This window comes from Anastrepha ludens, chromosome 4 (genome assembly GCF_028408465.1).
Source record: "Anastrepha ludens isolate Willacy chromosome 4, idAnaLude1.1, whole genome shotgun sequence".
NCBI lineage: Eukaryota > Metazoa > Arthropoda > Insecta > Diptera > Tephritidae > Anastrepha > Anastrepha ludens.
This window is the reverse complement of record NC_071500.1, coordinates 29,174,836-29,196,137: the sequence shown is the minus strand read 5'-3', so window position 1 is coordinate 29,196,137 and position 21,302 is coordinate 29,174,836. Positions and strand designations below refer to the sequence as shown.

Here is a 21,302-nt window from a genome sequence, read left to right as displayed (position 1 = left end):
CAAATAAATATGTAAACCAGCATAAGAAATGCTGATCAATAAGAATCATGTAAACCAGCTTAAGACTATTTATAAGAGGTATTGTAATTTTAAGTGGTCAGTGTAAAAAGATAATTGAATGAATAAAGAGCTCAGCTCTTAAATATTTTTTAAAAAACTAAAATAAATTTATAATTTATTAACTTATAGCAGCAGTTTGTTGTTTGTTGACACAATAGAGTATCTGCCAATAAGATAAAGAATTTTTTTTGTTTTTAACTGCAGCTCTTAACGCTTTTTCTTGACATGCGCCATCCAACGCAGTTTAGCATCAAGGGTTATTCCAAGATATTTTGCCTCGTTGACTACCATTTAAATGATAATGGGCTTCATCACTCCAAAAAAATTATGTTTGCCGTAGGAAATCACCCCATTGTTGTATAGCAAGTTTACGCAAATTGTAATCGTTGGGCTTAAGCTGTTGAAAAATTGGAATTTTTGCGAGGTGAAATCTTAAGTTCTTTCTCAATATTTCATACACAATAGTTTTTGGAAGTTTTAGAGCAGTCGTTGTCTTGCGCGTGGACTAACGCGAGTTATCATGTAAATTTGTTCTCGATGCCCATCTGAGTCACAGTCGTGTGCTGTTTGCCCGGTACTTTCGCGCCCATAAACGAATCAAATCTTCACTTGGGGCTTCCCCAAAATGACGAATATTGTATGATAAAAAAATTTACAACGCACAGTGCACACGAATAATTGGCTTTGAAGTACGGTTCAGCTGCGAACGTGCACTACGAGATTCGGGTTCAGAGAAACCGTAAATTTAAAACCTGATTCTACCACCGGACGCCAGAGATGGATCGTTGTTGACAGGCTATTGCATCTTAACGTTTTGGTGGTGTCTGTAAAATCTGTTGTTTTTAATACAAAATTGAGATCTCAAGTTACTCGATTGTGCAGTACATGGAAATAATAAAATTATATAACGATTGAAGAATGCGGAGGTGATAGAAATGAACCTTTAGACTTTTTCGTGTACATTTTTACGAAGTCACAAATCTCTACAGAGGTATAAACCGCCAGCGATTGATGACCTGAAAGTCAACATAATCCTTAAATTCGATTGAATGCTTACAGCAGAGTTATAGAATATTGCACATCTTGGATCCGTGCTACCGTGTGAAACTGCAGCATAAAAGCGTACATGGGAATTTCAAATTAGGAAAACATTTCGTATACAATTTCTAAAAAAAATTTCACTCGTCCACTGCGACATCCTGAGCTCAGTGGTTAAGGAGAACCTTTAAATTTAAAATCGAATCCAGCCTCCTGACACACTATATAATAAGTCCTAGTTTAATATAAATTTAGTCAGTTTACAAAAGAAGAAAATCGAAAAACTTCAAATACGAACTGCTTTCGAAAATTGTGCATTTTTGGTTGACATTTTGTACAGGGTGGGCCAAATAAGACCTACTAATGTTAAGCACAAATAACTTTTTTATTTTTTGACATATTTATTTTTCTCGTTTTGTATATTAGATTATAATTGAATTGTTTCGAAATTTATTATGGAACCCTACAGTATAACACAACGCGTTAAAATTATCAAATTTTTCTATTCTTGTCAACGATCAATTGTTTTAACGTCGCGTAAATATCGGCAACATTTTAATTCCAGATCAGCTCCCACAGCCTTCATAATTAGGAGTTTGATCGGTCGATTTGAGGAACTCAGTTCAGTGGCCGACCGTCCTGGACGAGGTGCCCAGCGAAATATTCGCACTGAAGACAACGTGGCCACTATGCGGCAGAATGGTGCAGATGATCCATCTGTCTTCAACTCGCCGTCGTTCCAGCCAATTGGGCATTTCCAGAACGACATTGCGTAGAATTCTAAAGTTGGATCTTAAGATGTATCCATACAAAATTCAAATTGTGCAAGCATTGCTACCGCAAGACCACCAACAACGACTACAATACGCTATTCGTTTTACACAATTAGCCACACAAATTGATTTTTTAAATAAGGTTTTGATGACGGATGAAGCGCATTTCCATTTAAATGGTTATGTCAACAAACAAAACTGTAGATTGTGGGGCTCTGAAAATCCAACGGCAACACAACAACATCAGTTGCACCCTTCTAAATGAACTGTTTGGTGCGGTGTTACGGCCACTAGAGTTATCGGTCCATATTTCTTCGAAAATGAGGATGAAACGCCGGAATCGATTTCAGGAGCTTCTTACAGAGTATTGATTGAAAACTTTTTGCGGCCAATGGCGGAGCAGTATCCTAATTTGCGGTTTCAACAAGATGGAGCAACTGCGCATACTGCTAGGCAAACTATGGACCTGCTGCGTGAAATTTTTGGCGAACGTCTGATTTCCAAAAATTCAGATTTCCCTTGGCCACCTCGTTCGCCAGATTTGACTGCGCCCGAATTCTTTTTATGGGGATATTTAAAAGACAAAGTATATCTTAATAAAGCAGACAGCTGAAGCAAAATATTCGAGACGAAATACTGAGCCTTCAACCAGAAACATTATGTGGTGTAATGGAAAACGTTAAAAAGAGCCAATCTTTGCATCGAGAAAAATGGTGGACATTTGTCTGATGTAATATTTCATATGTATATACTTTCCATAAAATATATTCAATGCATAAAAACAATTAACCAAAATAAATGATTATTAAAAGTTATTTGTGTTTAACATTAGTAGGTCTTATTTGGCCCACCCTGAAGTTGAAAAAATTTTATCATTTCTTACTTAAAGTAAAGTGTTAGATTATTGGCGAAGATTTCAAATCTAAGATAAAGAAGAAATGTATACGATCTTGGACTACAGATGAAAATTTCCAACTTTCGCGCACCGACTGTGTGTCGGAGAGGGACTTATACTTCATTCAGCGAAATCAAACATACTAGCGATGGAACGTTGGAAAGAGTTATAGTGTAAAAATTCTTTCACTTCATAAAAGACTAAAAAAAAAAAAAATAAATAATTGGCGCGTACACTTCTGTTAGGTGTTTGGCCGAGCTCCTCCTCCTTCCTATGTGTGGTGTGCGTCTTGATGTTTTTCCACAAATGGAGGGACCTACAGTTTCAAGCCGACTCCGAACGGCAGATATTTTTATGAGGAGCTTTTTCATGGCAGAAATACACTCGGAGGTTTGCCATTGTCTGCCGAGGGGCGACCGCTATTAGGAAAATGTAAAAAGACTAAAGACCATCTATTTCAGTCGGTCATTCAACGAACATGAAGGAAACCTATCAGAGGACGAAAACACTTCTTAAACCTTTTCATACAATTGAACAATTTTTATTGAAATGAAAGACGTCGAATACAACTCATCTGTGCAAGGTGATTGACTCCTTTGGCCCGGAGCCAGTTCTGCAACTCCCTTCTGTAGCCATCAAAGCCACGGTTAGCAAACGGGTTACTTCGACTCAGAAGCGAGCTTGGCGGGCTGAGAGAGACTGCAGATGAACAAAACTGATGTTACCTGTCATGTCCGACCGACTGTCGCAGATTCTCCTGTCATTAAGCAGAAGGGACTGCAGGCAGCTGGTTTGATTGATGATAGACCACTTTCTATGGGCGAAGGACATGAAAAAGGTAGGCATCGCAGACGGTGCACTCTGCCCAGCATGTGGCGAACAACTTTCTGTGTCTGCCTGGCCTTCGCTCGAATCCCTTTATGGCACTGTTGTGTTAAGAAGCGACCAGCTTGGCTCCTTGGCACCACAAGATCTACTCAGATTTCTTCGGAGGTCGAGTAGATTTAAAGAAAATTAAAAAGGGAACCCGAATAGAGTACAATGGACTCAATGTTGTCTGAGTTTGTCTCGGCAAAAAAAGGTGATTGACCAAAAAACTTACAGCTTTCTCTTCTTTCACTGGGTTAGCAGGGTAGATAAAGAATTTTAATCGTAAAATAAATGTTGTTGGCGGCGGGCTCTACCGAAATTTAACCTGATGAAAAATTTGCCAGAACTACCTGCAGCAACATCAAAATGAATGTATTCGTATGAGTTGGTCTGCAGATTACGATGTTGTCGAAAGTCATCTAACTTAAAAGTTAGCAAAAATATAATCAAAGTTTCATTTGAAATTCCAGACAAGAAAACAATTTTTTCAACTACAAAAAAAAAAAAAAAAAAAACAACTGAAAATGTGGAATATTTGTTAGTGGTCGAATATTTTCACTTTTTTTCGTATTTCATTGTCGGTCTGTAGATCTGCTCACGATATACATACATATCTATGTGCCATTAATTGGAAAAAGCCCCAAAATAGACGTTCCAAAAAAATAAAAAGAAATCGAAAACGCTGCTTTAAAAAAGGTTGAGAGACATAAAATAATTTTTTATCACAATACTTACCACGACACATAGTAGGTGAAGCCGGCTATAGAGAACATCCATTCGTTTATTTCTTGAAAATAGTAATTTTCTTTGGCATAGAGAAACCATAGTCGCTGCAGATGAAAAGGCAGCCAGCATATGAAAAATGTTACGACAACAGCAACTGCAAGAGACATTTTAAACAAAGATAAAGGGGGAGATGCAGAAGCGATAGAAGTATTTTATACAATAGTAAACAACTAATGTGTATAATTATAGATATATGGATGTAAGTATAATATGTTCGTATAAGTTATTTGGTACCCTACAGACACTACTGATCACTTTAAGCACTGAGGTGTTTTGTGATGGCAATAATGAGCTGGTTTTAGTCAGCAGCTGGTTTGCCTTTTTAGAGTAACGCAGATGTATTTTTCACTTGCATGGATTTACTATAACAGAAAAAGGTGCATCGTATCACAAGACCAATAGGAAATTACTCATTTCATTCTCGAGATTAAAGCCAAAATATATAGTTTGCTAAGCCCCTTTATAGAATGGAAAAGCTAAAATCGTTGTTTATTCCAAAGCGCTTCAATATACATACATACAAGTTAACACACGACTCCCACGCTAACTGCACTCCATGACAACTACCAATACTTGCAGTTTTTAAACTCAACTGCTAGTGCTTAGTACAGGGTCCAGTACTCGAATTGTAACCAATTAAAAACGCCATAAATTTAGTTTGGAAGAAGAAAAAATGTATGAAAACAATACAAAATTAAGAATCAATTTAGTTTTGCTCGATATGACCACCTTTGCCTTGCCGGCAAGATGCGTTTTCAAAGTTCCCTACATATTTTCAATGGGGCTGGCGTCTGGGGACTGGTCTTGTTTTGTTGTCTCTCGATGTGTTTTTCTGAGAGTAGTGGTTTTGATGATGTGGCACGGTATGATATGTTCGCCTCCTTGAGTCGACGTTCGATGGTGTTGATAATCACATCTATTCCCGTTTTAGCAAGAATTGTGCGCTCGGAAAAGTCATCAACATTTTTGTACACTTTATGCCGCTGACTCCACATCACAACAAACTTTTTTGATTTTTTAATTACTATTGCAGCTGCGGCGTACGATAATTTCGGCCCTTCAAATGCGTGCATAAAAATACCGCCTCAAAACGCTTCGCGTACTTCTCACTCATTTTTGCTTGGTTGCGTTTACGGGAAAGTTTCGAACGACACTAACCTGGGCTAGCACTGGTGTCGTAGCCCTTGAGTGGGACTATTATGCAGCAAAAAGCAGAACGAAATATATCCTGAAGTTTCAAGAAAAAAACCGGTTCTTGTCTTTTGGCACAGACTGCAAAAATGATTGAGGTTGGATAAAACCACACCCGCTTTTTTATATTATATGTATGTTAATATTAAAATGTAAAGTTATAACTCTTGTTGTCTACGAATTTGTTTGATTCCAAAAATGCACTTAAAAAATTTTATTAAAATATGCGCTGGTACATATGGCATAGTCTGGTCTGAACTGATTCTAGCACTTTGACTTTTTTTCTTTTCTTTGCAGTGTCGGCCATTGGCCATATTGCATGTAATTACTTATTTTATTTTATAAAAAGAATTTCGTAGGTTTTTTATTTAAAATACGGACAGGTTCTACAAAAATATATGTATATGCTTAGGCAATTGGTGAACAAGTGCAATCAAAACTCTTGTTCATGCTGAATTTAATATTTCAAGTGCTGCCGGCCACGTAGCGCACTTCAATGCGGTTCAAACCTCCATTTTATTTTGTACTAAAATAAAAAATAACTTCCAAAGATTACGAATGTACAATAAAGCGCACTTTTCAGAATTTTGTTTGCTTTCATTTTCCCGCTGAAAAAATTCCTCTTATATGGTTTTTTTCTCCTGCTACATTCCCTTATTTTGTATGCTGTTACAGGGGAATGATTCTGCCATTGTAAATCAAAATCCAGGTTAGTGAAAAACTTCAAATTTAATATTTATTTATTAGAAAATTTCTGCAGGCTTATTTCCATGCAACTTTTTTCGTAGAATGGATATTTAAATTTGTGCGCAGTTTTTTTTAGTTTTTATATTCTGGTCGAGTGCGCCCTTAGAAATGTTTTAAAAAAGGTTTTAGAATCATTTTACCTCATAAAACCACCACATGTCTACAGACGCTTATACACATATGTGTGGACATACACATAGTATACATACATATGCACATTTTCATAAATATGTGGGTGTGCTAGAAGTACCAGACACCTAAAATATGCAATGAGGCGATTTTGAAACCATATTGACTACATGTACAATAGTATATACAGGTATGTACATCTGTACATGTGTATACGCAAAAATATAGGGAAGCAAAATATGTAGACGTACGCAGAAATTAATATCAAATTAAAGTGTAAGTACGCGTATAATGCACAAACACGTAGAGATGTGTGGGTATAAAAGCAACTACACCACAAGAAAAAATTTGAAGAGCAACTCAATTTCTTATATTTTTATTATCAGTTTAGGACTACCAATTTATGTTTTTAATATTTAAACTTTTAATGATATATCTAGAAATAAGCACACACTTCACGAAATTTAAATTAATTTTTAAGAAAAGTAAAATCTGTAGAAGGGAAAGAAGTGGAATACCAAAGTTACTATATTTAAAAGAAACGAATAGAATTCTTGGGGTTAGTTTATAATTTGAAGCGTAGTAATTTGTGTTGGATCCTCTTTTGAAAGATCGTGGCTGGGGCATCGATTTGAAGCATTTTTTTTATAAAATTTGTATACATTTTTGAGAATTCGACAGTAGTCGCACTTCTAAGGTTCTTAGCGCTATCAACCTGTCTTTCATTTTTGAAAATCGATTGAGAAAGTATTGGTTAAGGTAGCATGCTTTTCTAAAATTAGTATTTTCTTCCTTGCTAAACACTTTTTTCGTGCTTAAGAAGCATAAAAGGTTGCGTTGTCATGCCGGAAAATGCACTTTTCATCGAAATTACCATCAAAAAAAGTAATAAGGACTTCGTCTAGAAGTTCTATATCTTTTTCCCCCTTGTTTACTCCTTTCCTTCATGGCCGCCGTAGCCGAATGGATTGGTGCGTGATTACCATCCGGAATTCACAGAGAGGACGTTGGTTCGAATCTCGGTGAAACCAAAATTAATAAAAATAGTTTTCTAATAGCGGTCGCCCCTCGGCAGGCAATGGCAAACCTCCGAGGGTATTTCTGTCATGAAAAAGCTCCTCATAAAAATATCTGCCGTTCGGAGTCGGTTTATAACTGTAGGTCCCTCTATTTGTGGAACAACATCAAGGCGCACGCCACAAATAGGAGGAGGAGCTCGGTCACGTACTCCTAAACCAAAAGGAAGAGAGCTTTATAAATGTATTGTTAAAAATAATTTTAAAACGTTGTCGACGGGGGAGCCTACCTACTGGCCGAGTGATCCATCGAAAATTCCGGATTTATTAGATTTTGCTGTATACAATGGTATCCCAGCCCAATTACTGGAAGTTGTCAGTTCTGAAGAACTCAGCTCAGATCACTCTCCAGTCATTATCAGTTACGACTCTCTAACTAGCCTACGGCAACAGAAATACAAAACATTAACTAGTAAGAGTCAAATAAAAATGTTTCAAGATTGGCTAACCCGAAATTTGGAACTTAATATTTCAATTAAAACAACAATTGAGCTAGATAATGCAGTCGAATATTTCACAAATAAAATCCATGAAGCGGCCTTTTTTTCTACTCCCCAAAAAGGTAATGAGATCAAATATCGTAGCCGTATACATGTATGTGGAGAGATAAGAGCATTAATTAAGCATAAGAGACGCCTTCGGAAAAAATGGCAAACTACTAGGAATCCAAGAGACAAAACTGCTCTAAATAAAGCAACAACTGAAGTCAAAGAAAAACTAAACGAATTTAGAAATAAATCAGTATCAGACTATATACACAGCCTAAACGATAGAAATGTTGATGATCATCAGATTTGGAATGCTACAAAATATCTCAAACATCCCAAAAAGAGAAATGCGCCTATAAAAGATTGTGGCAACGTTTGGTGTAGGACAGACAAGAGTAAGGCTTATGCATACGCTAGATATTTAGAGGCAATGTTTTCTCCGTTTATAAACCAAAGCAACAACGATGATGATGTGTTAGCGTTTCTCGATACCCCATGTCAACTATCTCTACCGATCAAACATATTACACCGAATGAAATTCGCTCTGAAATTAAAAACCTGTGTAACAACAAATCTCCTGGATATGATAAAATTGACGCCAAAGTAGCCAAGTGTTTGCCGAAAAAATGAGTTATGTTCTTAACTCTGTTATATAACTCAATATTAAGATTAAACTATTTTCCTACACAGTGGAAGTGCGCCGAAATAGTTATGGTCCTTAAACCGGCAAAACCTGAAAATCAAATATCCTCTTACAGACCAATCAGCTTATTGACAATATTCTCCAAAATATTCGAAAGACTATTTTTGCGCAGAGTATTCCCAATACTGAAAGAAAATAAGGTCATACCCGAACATCAATTTGGTTTTCGCCGATACCATGGTACACCTGAACAATGTCACCGTGTTGTTAATTTCATAACCGACTCCTTTGAACGAAGGGGATATTGTTCAGCCGTATTTTTGGATGTACAAAAGGCATTCGACAAAGTATGGCATCAAGGCCTGTTATATAAATTAAAAAAAAATACTTCCTGCACCATTTTATTTAACACTAAAGTCTTACCTCACCGAAAGATCATTTTACGTTAAGGTAAATGAAGAAATAACTGATATTAGATACATAAAAGCTGGAGTACCACAGGGTAGCGTACTCGGTCCTATACTTTATACGATTTTTACATCTGACATACCCGAAACCGAAAATGTCCTAATGGCTACATACGCTGATGACACCGCTATACTAGCTTCAAGTCCGTCTCCAATTGATGCAACCAATCTAGTTCAGATAGAACTAAATGAGATACAGACGTGGCTGGACCGATGGAAATTAAAAGTTAACACAAACAAATCTGTGCATGTTTTGTTTTCATTGAGACGGAAAGAATGCCCTTCACTCTATCTAAATGGTAATATAATTCCCAAACATGATACGGTCAAATACCTTGGCATACATTTGGGCAAACGGCTAACCTGGAAATGCCATATTCAAGCAAAAAATCCCAGTTAAAGATAAAAACAAACAAACTTTACTGGCTACTAGGACCAAAATCAACACTTAATCTAAATAACAAAATATTAATATATAAGGCTATACTAAAGCCAGTATGGACCTACGCAGTACAACTGTGGGGAACTGCTTGCAATTCTAACATAGAAATTCTGCAAAGATATCAGTCAAAAACTTTAAGGCTTATCACAAGTGCACCCTGGTTCGTCACAAATAAAGCCATACATACTGATCTAAAAATTCCCTTTATAAAAGATGAAATTAAAAAAATTACCACAAAATATTTACAGAGATTAAGTTATCACGATAACCCGCTAGCAATTGCATTACTTGATGAAACTAATGAAATTAATAGACTTAAAAGACATCATGTATTAGACATTCCATTTAGAACCTAATAGATAAATCTAATATTAAAATGTATTAAAATCTAACACATAAGTCTGAATATAAGTGTACATTAATCGTAGTATACATATATATCATTATTGACCTCAATGGAGCTCAATAATATAAGTCAAATTGTTAATAGTTAGATAATTTGCTTATTATTTTAAAAATAGATACGAAATAGATAGAAATAAACGACAAAAACAAAAAAAAAAAAAAAAAAACAATGGAGTGGGGAGCTAATTAAAATCGCATTGCAGGATTGCATTAGAAAAGAGATTACAGGGCAAGTGGGATTTAGGAATTGCTAAAAGATCTTAATATTTCGAGAATATTTGTATACCGCACGATCAATAGTTTTTCCCAAACGTCTGAATTGAGCAAAAAAAGAAGTGGTCGTCTTGGCGTGGTTCGTACCAGTGGAGCCATAAAAGCCGTTCGAGAAAGATTTCGCAGAAATGCCCTTAGAAAGTATAAAATCATGTGCAGGGAAAGGAATGTATTGACCAGATCAATGTCTAGACTAATTAGAGATGATCTCCACATGAAAGCCTCCCGTCGTACAACTGGTAATCTTTGGACAAAATTAGGCTCGACAGGTGCCATCAGCTGCTTCGGTGGCACGTGATCAGCAGCCATGAAAATATTTTTTTCACAGATGAGAAAATGTTCACCGTTGAAGAAGTTTTTAATAAGCAAAACGACAAATTCCATGTTAAAGCTTCTTCAGACGCAAAGAATGTTATTCCAAGGGCTTAACCTGGTCACCATCCAGCTTTCGTAATGGTTCGGCGGGGAGTGTTACATCTCTTCATTTCTGCGGAAAAAGGGTTAAGACCGGAGCAAAAGTATACCAGAAGGATGTCCTCGAAGGTATGGTGTAACATTTAAGCAGTACTCTCTCCAATGGGGAGCGTTGGAAAAAAGGGAAAATCACCTAGCAGTAACTAAAAACCAATATTCCTGGGTTCATAGCCACAGAAGGTTGACCTTCTAGAAATCCAGATCAGTATTTATTTCATTTTAATACTACATTTTAAAGACAGAATAAAACTAAGTTCATTTAAAAAGTACTATAATTTCACATATATAACGGACTAAACTTGTAACAGAACTTATGGCAGGACTAAGAATATTCGTTTTGGGTTGGGCACTACTGGCTGTCCAAAATATGAGAGAATCCCTCTGAAATGACGAGCCATTCTCTTTCATCCTCTTCTCATCGAAAAAAATAATTCTTCCCATTCGATTTCCCAAAAATTGTTTTTGGCTTTTCTGCAAAAGTCAATCTCGCCTGTTTGTGTCGTGTGGTTCACGTTACTAAAATAGCAGCAATAAATGCAGAATAATTTGCGTTGTGAGATACCATATTAAAGTTATATATCAAAAAAACCATGGTACATATGCGAAGAGAGGCCAGTCTTTGCATCTGAGGGGCCCTTAGGACCACACCCACAGAGGCTCTAAACATTATGCTTAACCTATTACCAAACAGCTGTCAAGGCAGCTCTCAGATTAAGAGAAATCGGTCTACTCAGAACAAACCAGAGAGGACACTCTTCAATTTTCGAAAAATTCCACTGCATTCCTGGTACAACGGATTTCTGTAAGACCAAGGGTATCAACTGAAATAAATCCTACGTCACTGTATTTTCTTCTGAAGAGGAATGGGATAACGGGCTTATTGTTAGAGAAAATGATATAAACATCTATACAGATGCCTCAAAACTAGACAACAGAGTAGGTGGAGGGGTTTACTCCGATGAACTCGCCAATCATTTCGCCTACCTGATCATTGCAGTGTATTTGTATATGTACTTACGGTAATAAAAACGAGAGTATTATCCGCAAATGAAGTTTTCATATACTCGAACAGTCAAGCGCAATAAAAGTCATAGAATGTTTTAAACTTCTAAATGACGTATCAAAATACTGCAAAGTACACATTATTTGGGTGCCAGGCCACAGGAATATAGCAGGGAACTGCAAGGCAGATGAACGTGCTCGTACCGATACAACGCTCGATCTCCAACCGGACAAGACGCTGATACTCATCCCTATAGCCACTTGTAGATAGGAAAACCATCAAAAAGGTAAATACAAGTTGGCAAAACCTCTCAACATACGAACTAAGCAGACAGACATGGCCGAAATGGAACAGCGGTCGATCAAAAAGCTTGTTAAGATTTAACAGAGAAGCTATAAGAAAACTGATAGGGGTTTTAACTGGTCATTATCTAATAGGCAGATTTCTGTAGAAACTATCTTAATACAGAAGAAGAGGAAGTAGTTAGACACCTTTTATGTGAGTGTGAAAGCTTAGCGAGAAGGAGGCTCTGCACTATTGATATGGCATTTTTAACTGATGTAGCGGAAATAGCGCATCTAAAACTAACGAAGCTGTGATCGTTTTTACCGGATGGTTTGAAAAGGAACCCATAGGGTAAGGATCAGTTCCAGTGGCATCACCAATAGACATATGAAAGGTCTAAGTGTGCCAATCAAATGGTATTGAGACTTTTTTCTGTTATTGATTTAATATATGTACAGTTTATTGTTTGATTATGGTCAATTATCTTGGTCTCATAGGTTTTTCGTGCGGTGTATCTAAATCCATGTAATGCAAGAAACTTCGGTGTGATATGCCACGAAGTACCGGTCTTCTGCAAAATATGGAATACATAGATACATACATACATATATGGAAGGCAGCGCTGTAGGATTAGGAACATACAAGAAAGGAAAATATTAAAATTATGCATCTCTAAAATGAATAAAAAGGAGGCCATAAGCGCGCTTAAGGCTATGGCAAAGGATTTTCTTCAAATTCACTAAATAAGTAATTCTGCTGGATTTGCTAAGCTATTCACCTTATTATTCTCATGCTTTGAAAGGCGATTTGAAGTATGAAGAATGTTTTATACAGTCTTATCAAAAGTGCTTACAGACAATGTACTGTTGTAGCAGTAGAAAAAGGACGTCGGCTCCTTGTGCTACATTAGTTTTTAATTTCCCAGTCGGAAATGGCCAAGTATAGCCATGCACTCAGGAATGTATCGGAATTCATATTTTTCTTCACGGCAATGCCTTAAGAAAGTTATAACACAGTACCGGATTCTAATGTTCTTGAATAAATTTCGACACAAATCTGAGGTGAAAAATTGTCGTCACGTAAAGTTTTCGAAACAAGATCTGTTTTTGCTATTAAAATCCTAATAATTATAAATTAATGGACGAAATTTATTCTTTATTTTACTATTATATGAATTGATCGCCTTTGCCTTAGGCTTTTCGAAACAAGATATAAACGAACCTGCACACGTGCTCTTGGCCCTAGAAGATGAAGAGGATTTGAAAGCGGCGTAATACAAGTAGTGGTGCGAGCAAGAAAAGTAAAATTAATGGAAAAGGTTTCTGTTTGTTTTATCAGGAAACTTTCGAGTGTATTTCTGCCATGAAAGAACTCCTTATAAAACACCAACTGCCGTTCGTAGGCGGAGGGACCCATTTGAAGAACAACATCAAGACGCACACCACAAATAGGAGAAGGGGCTCAGACAAACACCAAATAAAGGGAGTAAGCACCAATTATAAAAAAAAGCATATTAAATTTGTATGAAATATGAATAACGATTGTCTTTCAATATTGATGCTAAAGTGTTCTTCAGTGAGTGAATTAGTCAAGGAAATAGTTTCGCCTTTACAGAGCTCCGGCTAAAGAAAGGTTTCTTTTCAACTTCTGATTCTTTACAGGTTTTACGAAAGAAGTAGTAGAGCTCGGCCAATCACCCAGTGTAGGATGTAAGCCCCTTTATATATATATGTAGATTTAAATTTGAATTATTCGGATAATTTTCGAGGCCATACTTCTGCAAAACAAGACAGGCACTGCAACACGACTTTTATGAACGGACAACCTTCTTTCTTTAACGACATTTTTTTTAGTTTATTTGGTAATATTGACTCCTTTTCCTTACGAATCAATTAGTGAGGTATTTTTTGACCCAATCAGTGCTGCATCTTTTCATGCCCATACATAGACCTGTTTATTTTACCGAACTTTCTCCGGTAACAAATTTGGTCCATAAATTTAGCCACAGACTAAAAAACTCCCGTAAACGCTTGATGTGTTGACACTTCTGAAGAGGTGTGAACAAAATGAGCTTGTGTGATTTTCCTGATACTTCCATTTTTCAGAACTATTTAAGTAGATAGGTAGATGTGGCTGACGGTCTTGAAACCAACTCATTTGGACCATTGCCGACCTAATGTGATACCACAGCAGCAGTTTATGGGATATTCCTCGTTAAACCATTTTGTTTTAAGTGCAAACCCATTGATCAGGCTGACATTTATGTTTATTTTTGTTTTAAGATGCCTACACAGTCTAAAGTGGAATGTCCGGAAGAAAATTTCACTACAACTTCAAGGTTGGCACTACTAATAGCGCTAACACTGGTTACCAAATGAACAAAGGTTCCTATGATTTCAAAATTATAGCTGCTTATGGTGAAGTGTGAGCCAAGACTCGAACACATTGGCTATTTATTTCATGACAAAAATTGCTTTTGAAGGAGAGGTGTGCAGATACTACGCAATCTGCCCGTGAGCATTCTCAGTTTATCCTTAGCAAGGGTTATGGATTTCGTAAAGCTCTTTTAATTGTACTCCCCCCAGTAAGGATTTCGCCTCGCGTAGCCCCATAATTTGGTGCAAGCTAACCTCCCTTATCCTAAGCCTTAGCCGTTCACTGTAATGGTGTGAATGCCTCACCATAGCAATGAAGGCCTCAGGTCCTATTAATAACGATACTTCAGGTATCTTCAAACCATCTGTGTACCAGTGCAGGGAGCGCTCTTGTAGTTTCCTTTCAAGTACAGGTGTACTCCAGTTTACTTTATCGTTGAGTTAAATTCTGCACTTCTCTAATTTAAGTGCTACAGTTCAAGCAATCTTTTTCAGCTTCAGGCTAAACAAGTCACTTTTTGAGGAGTCATCCTGTCGGAAATCACGTATGGTATCAATGGTTTCCCAATACTGACGAAGCTGTTGGTATTACCCAACGGTATTTTAAGCACCACATTTTCTCCAAACTCTTTTGTGTCGTTTTGTGTCAGATATCAGCTCAAATTGTAAGAATCTTTTCTCAATCGACAAGCCTGAGCTTAATGCCAGATTATCCGCTCCACAGCTTTGCTCAAATAAAAGCGGACGAGAAATAAAATACAGAAATTTATTTAAATTCTCCTCCTATTCTCTCCTAGAGTGGTTTCTTGTTAATAGAGTTTAATGCAGAATTGTTAATCTGTTTTTATCTTCACTTCGAGCTTATCCTAAACGAAGGAATATTATAATATTTGTACAGGCGTATATATGCGCGTTGGCCCATACGAATGTGCTTCTACAAAGCTTGCTTTCACTATCGCATGAAATATAAAATATTTAATTCTAAGTACTTTTGTGGATACATATCTACATTTGTACCTATGTATATGTTAACAAATATATTCATATGCTTGTACTCGCATATTGCGAAGTGCTGTAAATTCAACCTTGGAAACAAACTCTTCACACGTTGTCTATTGGCCATAATCGTGCCACCATTTGATAATACAATTTGACTACAAAACTTTATGGCAAAGGCATATACTAGGTTGTTCAATAAGTTTTTCTGTTCGATAAGAAAAACACAATTTTATGGTTTGAAACAAACTTTATTATTCAGTATAGTCTACCTGAATATTCGAACACTTATTCCAACGAGACGCAAATTAATGAATTTCATCAGTGAAGTAAGATTCTGGAAGGACTGGGATTATCAATCAACCCTTCCAAAATCACTATTATCCCATTTACCAAGAAAAGGGTTCTAAATATACCCACCCTGGGAATAAATGGAATAGACGTACCTCCGATTGAAGAGGTTAAATATCTAGGAATTATCTTGGATAAAAAACTCACCTGGGAGGCCCCCCGCAATTCGGTAAAAAAGGCAACGAAAAGCTTTTGGACAACAAAACAACTCTTAGGTAAATCCTGGGGTCTGAACCCAAAGATTACCTTCTGGATCTACACCCATGTGGTAAGGCCTATTGTATCATACTAAGGGTTTTTCAGTAAGAGCGCTTCAACTTTTGAACTTTTTTGAATAAAACACAAACGGTTTGACTTTTTTAACTAATTTTTTTTTATTATCGAGTTTGAACATATACATTTAAGTATGAAATTCGATTTCTTTTGCATGACCACCGCGTGCACGTTTTACGAAGTCCAATCGTTGAACCCAATTTTCGACCACTCTTTTGCATAAATCGGCCGAAATTCCAGCAATTTCGCGTTCAATATTGGCTCTGAGCTCACAAATCGTCGCCGACTTGTTACTGTAGACCATTGACTTCACACAACCCCAAAACGGGACGGCTTGTTAAATGGATCGTAAAATGGCCGTAATGCTCTTAAAGTAGCAGCAACAGAACGATTATTTTCATAAAAAATTTGCACGATTTGCAATTGTTGCTCAAGTGTGTAGCGTTCCATGATGAAATGTATACTAATGAAGTTTACAAATGACAAGCGAAAAATAAAAAATATTGCGTCGTTCGCCCTCACTATCGGAAAAAAGTTGAAGCGCACCTATTGAATAACCCTGTATATGGGGCTTTGGTGTGGTGGGCTAGAACAAAACAAACTACTGCTATGTCAAATGTTGACGTGCCTAAGCATAACAGGGCCATGAGAACCACCCCAACTGCTGGCATGGAAGCGCTTTTAGCAATATAGGAGAAAGCTACTATGCAAGCACTATCTTTTCATATGAAAGAAAAACTTAAACCAGGAGATCTTACTGGGCATCTCAATATCTTGAACAGGGTTCAGCATGCAGTATGCATATACCAGGCGAATGACCACAAGGAATCTGCACTCAATTTTATAAAGAGATACGTGGTTAACTTCCCTTCTAGGGAAGAGTGGAAGACTAATCCAACATGGATAAGTGATGACTCACAAAAATGGTACACAGATGGTTCCAAAATGCTCCAAGGAGTAGGTGCAGGAATAGTGGGGCCTAGCGAACACAAATCCCTATCACTAACACAGATACAACGATTTTCCATGCGGAGCTTTTCGCCATAATGGAAACAGTGGAAATCATAAAAATTAAAATACTTTTCGACAGCCAATCGATTCTGAAAGCCTTGAATAGTTTCACATCCGAGTCAAAAGTCCTTATAGAGTGCAACAATGCACTCAACAAACTGGCCACTCATAATCAGGTCTCACTGATTTGGGTACCAGGACATGAGGGACTTGAAGGAAACGAGAAGGCAGACTAAAAAAAGGGGCAGAGGGGCTATTTATTGGACCGACCCCATTTTTCGCGGGTAATATAAAACAGGAAACCAAAAAATGGATCGAAACTAAAATCAGGGAATACTGGAATGGCACAAGCGGCCTTAATCACTCCAATAACCTTTTGAACTTCAATGCCAACAGAGCAAAATCTGATATAACCCTTGATGAAAAGGGTCTCAGATTACTCTGTGCAGCACTTACAGGCCAGCTCGCCTGTAATAACCACTTTAACACAATAGGGTTATCTAGTACGAGATCATGTAGGTTGTGCCGTGAAGAAGAGGAGTCTAGGAAACAATCAATTGTGAAGCATTAGGCTACAGGTGACACAGAATTCTGGGCTCGTACCTACAAGAGGAGGAAGACATACAATTGCTCTCTCCTAAGGAGTTGGCTCGATTCCTCGGTATACTAAATAATTATAATTAAGTAATTTGGGGCGCACAATAGATCAATCTGGTCGCAGGCCATAAAGGCCTTAGCCTAACCCGTACAACCATTACCATTACCATCTGGAAAATACGCTTCCACAGCTGTTATGACCTCATCACTTGATGAAAACCCCTTTTGACGCATGAATTTTTCAGGTCTGAAAACAGATGGAAGTCTCTAGGGGCCAAATATAGTGAAGATGGTGGATGCTCCAACAATTCCAGCTTTAATTCATGGATTTTAACCATTGTCGAAATGCTTTTGTGACACTAAAAGAATTGAAGAATAATGCAATTTTTCCTGATGAAAAATATTTTTTTCTTTCGCAACCCGGATTTGTGTTCACGGTTATTTCCTTCAGCTGGTCTAAAAGATTACAATAATATGCAGAATTTATTGTTTTTCCAAGTAATACCAATTTAATTCAACCTATTGTATTTTGCAAGTAGTCCACAAACAAAATTCTTGTAGCATCTCAAAAACTGGCTAACATCTTCTCGGCCGATTTCCGGACACGAACTCGTTTCGGAACTGAAGAACTCGATTCACACCACTGTTTAACCTCTTGTTTTGATTGATGATCATGTTAATAGATGCAGATCTCACCCATAGTGATCTAGTGATGCTCAAAATCCACTTTATCGATTTCGAAAACGCTCTAAATGTTGCTGAGAAAGTAACATTCGAATGTGTTTTGGTTCCATTGTTAGCGAATGCGGCGCCCATTGCGCACACAGCTTTCTGAAACCCAATACTTCAGCCAAAATATTGCTTACACTACCCAACGAGATGCCTGGGGCTTCTACTACTGCTACTTTTTCTCTCTCACTCTCTACCCTCTACTTTTTCAGTCGTGAGAGAGTCTCCCTACTCGCAACGATTTTCCAATTTTTTCTATGATTTTTGGTGTTGTTTCTGTTTTTGGACGTCATTGACGTGGATCGTCTGCAAGGCTTTTGCGACCACATTTCAAATCAGCAGCCCATCTTTCTACTGTACTGACTGATGGTAAAAAGTCTGTATATACTTTCAACAAAAATGCATTCAGTGCACGATACTTAATTTTTCCATTGTAGAAAATACTTTGACACGTTCATATTAAATGGTTTATGAACAAGGAATGAATTGACAGATTGATATGTAACTTCACATACGTTCATATGAAGAGTGTACAGTGTACTCTCCCTTAAGCGGACACCTAAGGGACAGTGAAAGTTTTCGCTCATAAGTCAGCTTATGAGAAAAATATTATATAAAAAAGAGTTTATAAAAATGTGTAATAGATGTATATGCATAGAAGACAAAGGAAGGATTTTCATCAAATGTTTTTGAATAATTAAGGGGACAGATACCAGTAAACGGTCATATTTTCCTTGATTTTCATTAAAATTATTTAAAATGAAGAAGTCAATGTGTATTTTTTTTAATTGGCGTACAGTTTGCTTATACATTGAAATAATATATATTACAATAAAACATCTTTTTTTATTTTAATCATTTAAAAAACCAAATTTATTATGCAAGATATTCAAATTGATTTGAAAAAGTCAGATATTTTAGCTTGGCGAGTTTTTCCTTTAATTTCAATATCTTGAAGATGTATGTGAATATCTGTTTTCCCAAACCCAGCTTTAATGAAACACTTTTGATTTGCCTGTGGACTAACTTGCTCCTACGTGGAGGAATCCGCAATTAAGGACGCGGTGGACTGGTTGCGTACTTCGGTAATTACCGTAAAGGAAGTAAATATTTACTGCTGGACTGATGAGCTGGCTAGACAGGGAACTTTGGAGACAGTTTCGTCGCGAAATGAGAGAATTGGGGTTCCCCTGGTCTGCTCCTGGAAAAATGGGCCTCGAGTCAACTCAGCGAGCGCTGGGCTAGTGCGCAAACGTGGGTCGCGAGATCCTTCAGGCCACGGGTAGATCGGGGACGCTCAAGGGAACTCCTAAGGCTAACAAAGCCCCAGTTCTCGAATTAGGTGGGCATCCTTACCGGACATTGCCCGTTAGGTGTTCATGCGGTGAGACTTCGGATTGCCTCAAGTCCGTTCTGCAGAAACTGTCTGGAGGACGAGGTGGAATCATCTCAACACCTTCTTCTCAGCTACCCTACTCTCGTCTGGCAAAGACTCAGACATCTGGGCTCTCACTTTTTCGCTACGCCTGCGGATATAGCCGGTGTAAATACCATAAATATGGTGAAGTTCATCAGTAGCTTGTTGCGGCTAACTACGAACGCAAATCAACCACCGTCGGCGACGTCGTAAAATGTATGGTCATCATCGTCTCTAATCCCAAGGCTCCTTCTTCCTTCCCTTCTCCTTTCTCCTCTCCCATGTATGGCACCACAACGGACGATTTTTTAATATTTGTCCAAGTGAGCCCTTAGCTAGGGCAGCCATTTAACCAAATCTAACCTAACTTGCTCCTACGCTTTGTGCATGAAATAAACAACATCTAATAAATTGATTTTGGCAACTCCATTGCAAAATTTGTCTCTTCCATCCGAAACAAATTGTGTCTTAAAAAAAACGATTTATAAATGAATTTAAAGTTTTTTAGAACGCCTTGGCCAAGGGGCTCTTGTGTGTGCTGGGAGAAAAATAACTTTGACATTTTTGAATTTTAAATCACGAAGATGGGACGCCGCATTATCTAGAAATAGAACGACGCTTCGCTCTGGAAGTTGCATTTTTTTATGGAACTGCACGAGAAAATCTGTCATCCAAGCCTTTTTATTTGATGGCCACGTAACGGATAAATTGCTCAAATTTATGTGGCGAAATGCCCGAGGTCTTGCAGAGATCCCAATAACAGAAAGGCGTTATCTTTCTCTAGCCATACTGACGCAGTGTAAACTCGTGAACTTATCCTTGGCCATTTTTCCACCTGTGCATTTTTCACCTTATAGTGCGAAGGTTTTATCGGGTCATGTTGTGAAAAATAAGCTAGTCTCATCTGAATTATAAATGTTTCGCGAATCATATCCTTCAATCAAATATGGCACTTTTTCGGTAAAACTTTTGATGGATGATACACCAAAATCGTCGTAATTGAGAATCTGTGAAATTTCTTTGGCTTTGCTCCTTATAAGTGTGCCTGGCAAAGGAATGTTTTTATTGCGTGCCTTCACAAGCCATTCGTAGAACAATTTTTCAATATTAATACCTTTGGGCTTTAGCAGACTCCTTTTTCTATCCGAAGTGACACCAGTGTGCCACAAACGTAAAATTTGGGTTTGTTTTTATGATGCAAGTAGTTTGACTTTTGCCAGCTCGTGTTCACTAAGTTTTTACTTGAACTTGTAAATCTTAGGCTGTCCGGTTATGGGGAATTAAAATACCCTTTGGAGTGGAAAATAAGTGTCCTCGTCCTGTTATAAGAGGGTTGTCCGCGCAAGAGGGCTCCGTCAGGAGAGAGTACACTGTACCTACATAACAAGGAACAAAAACGACTAGTAGCAACTCCCTGTCTAATTGAACCGCACAACTTATTGAACAACCTAGTAATTCATTTCAACGTTGGGCAGAAGTAAAATTGTATTGTATGTATTTATGCATA

At 37.5% G+C, this 21,302-nt stretch overlaps 1 protein-coding gene across 1 annotated transcript in view; it reads right to left on the bottom strand.

The window, feature by feature from the left end:
• Window positions 1–21,302, bottom strand: part of LOC128861391 (neuropeptides capa receptor) — a 151,063-nt gene that overhangs the window by 38,603 nt on the left and 91,158 nt on the right. The window contains exon 8 of the mRNA XM_054099510.1: window positions 4,372–4,516. Within this exon, the coding sequence (XP_053955485.1) occupies window positions 4,372–4,516 (145 nt within the window). The remainder of the gene's footprint in view (window positions 1–4,371; window positions 4,517–21,302) is intronic.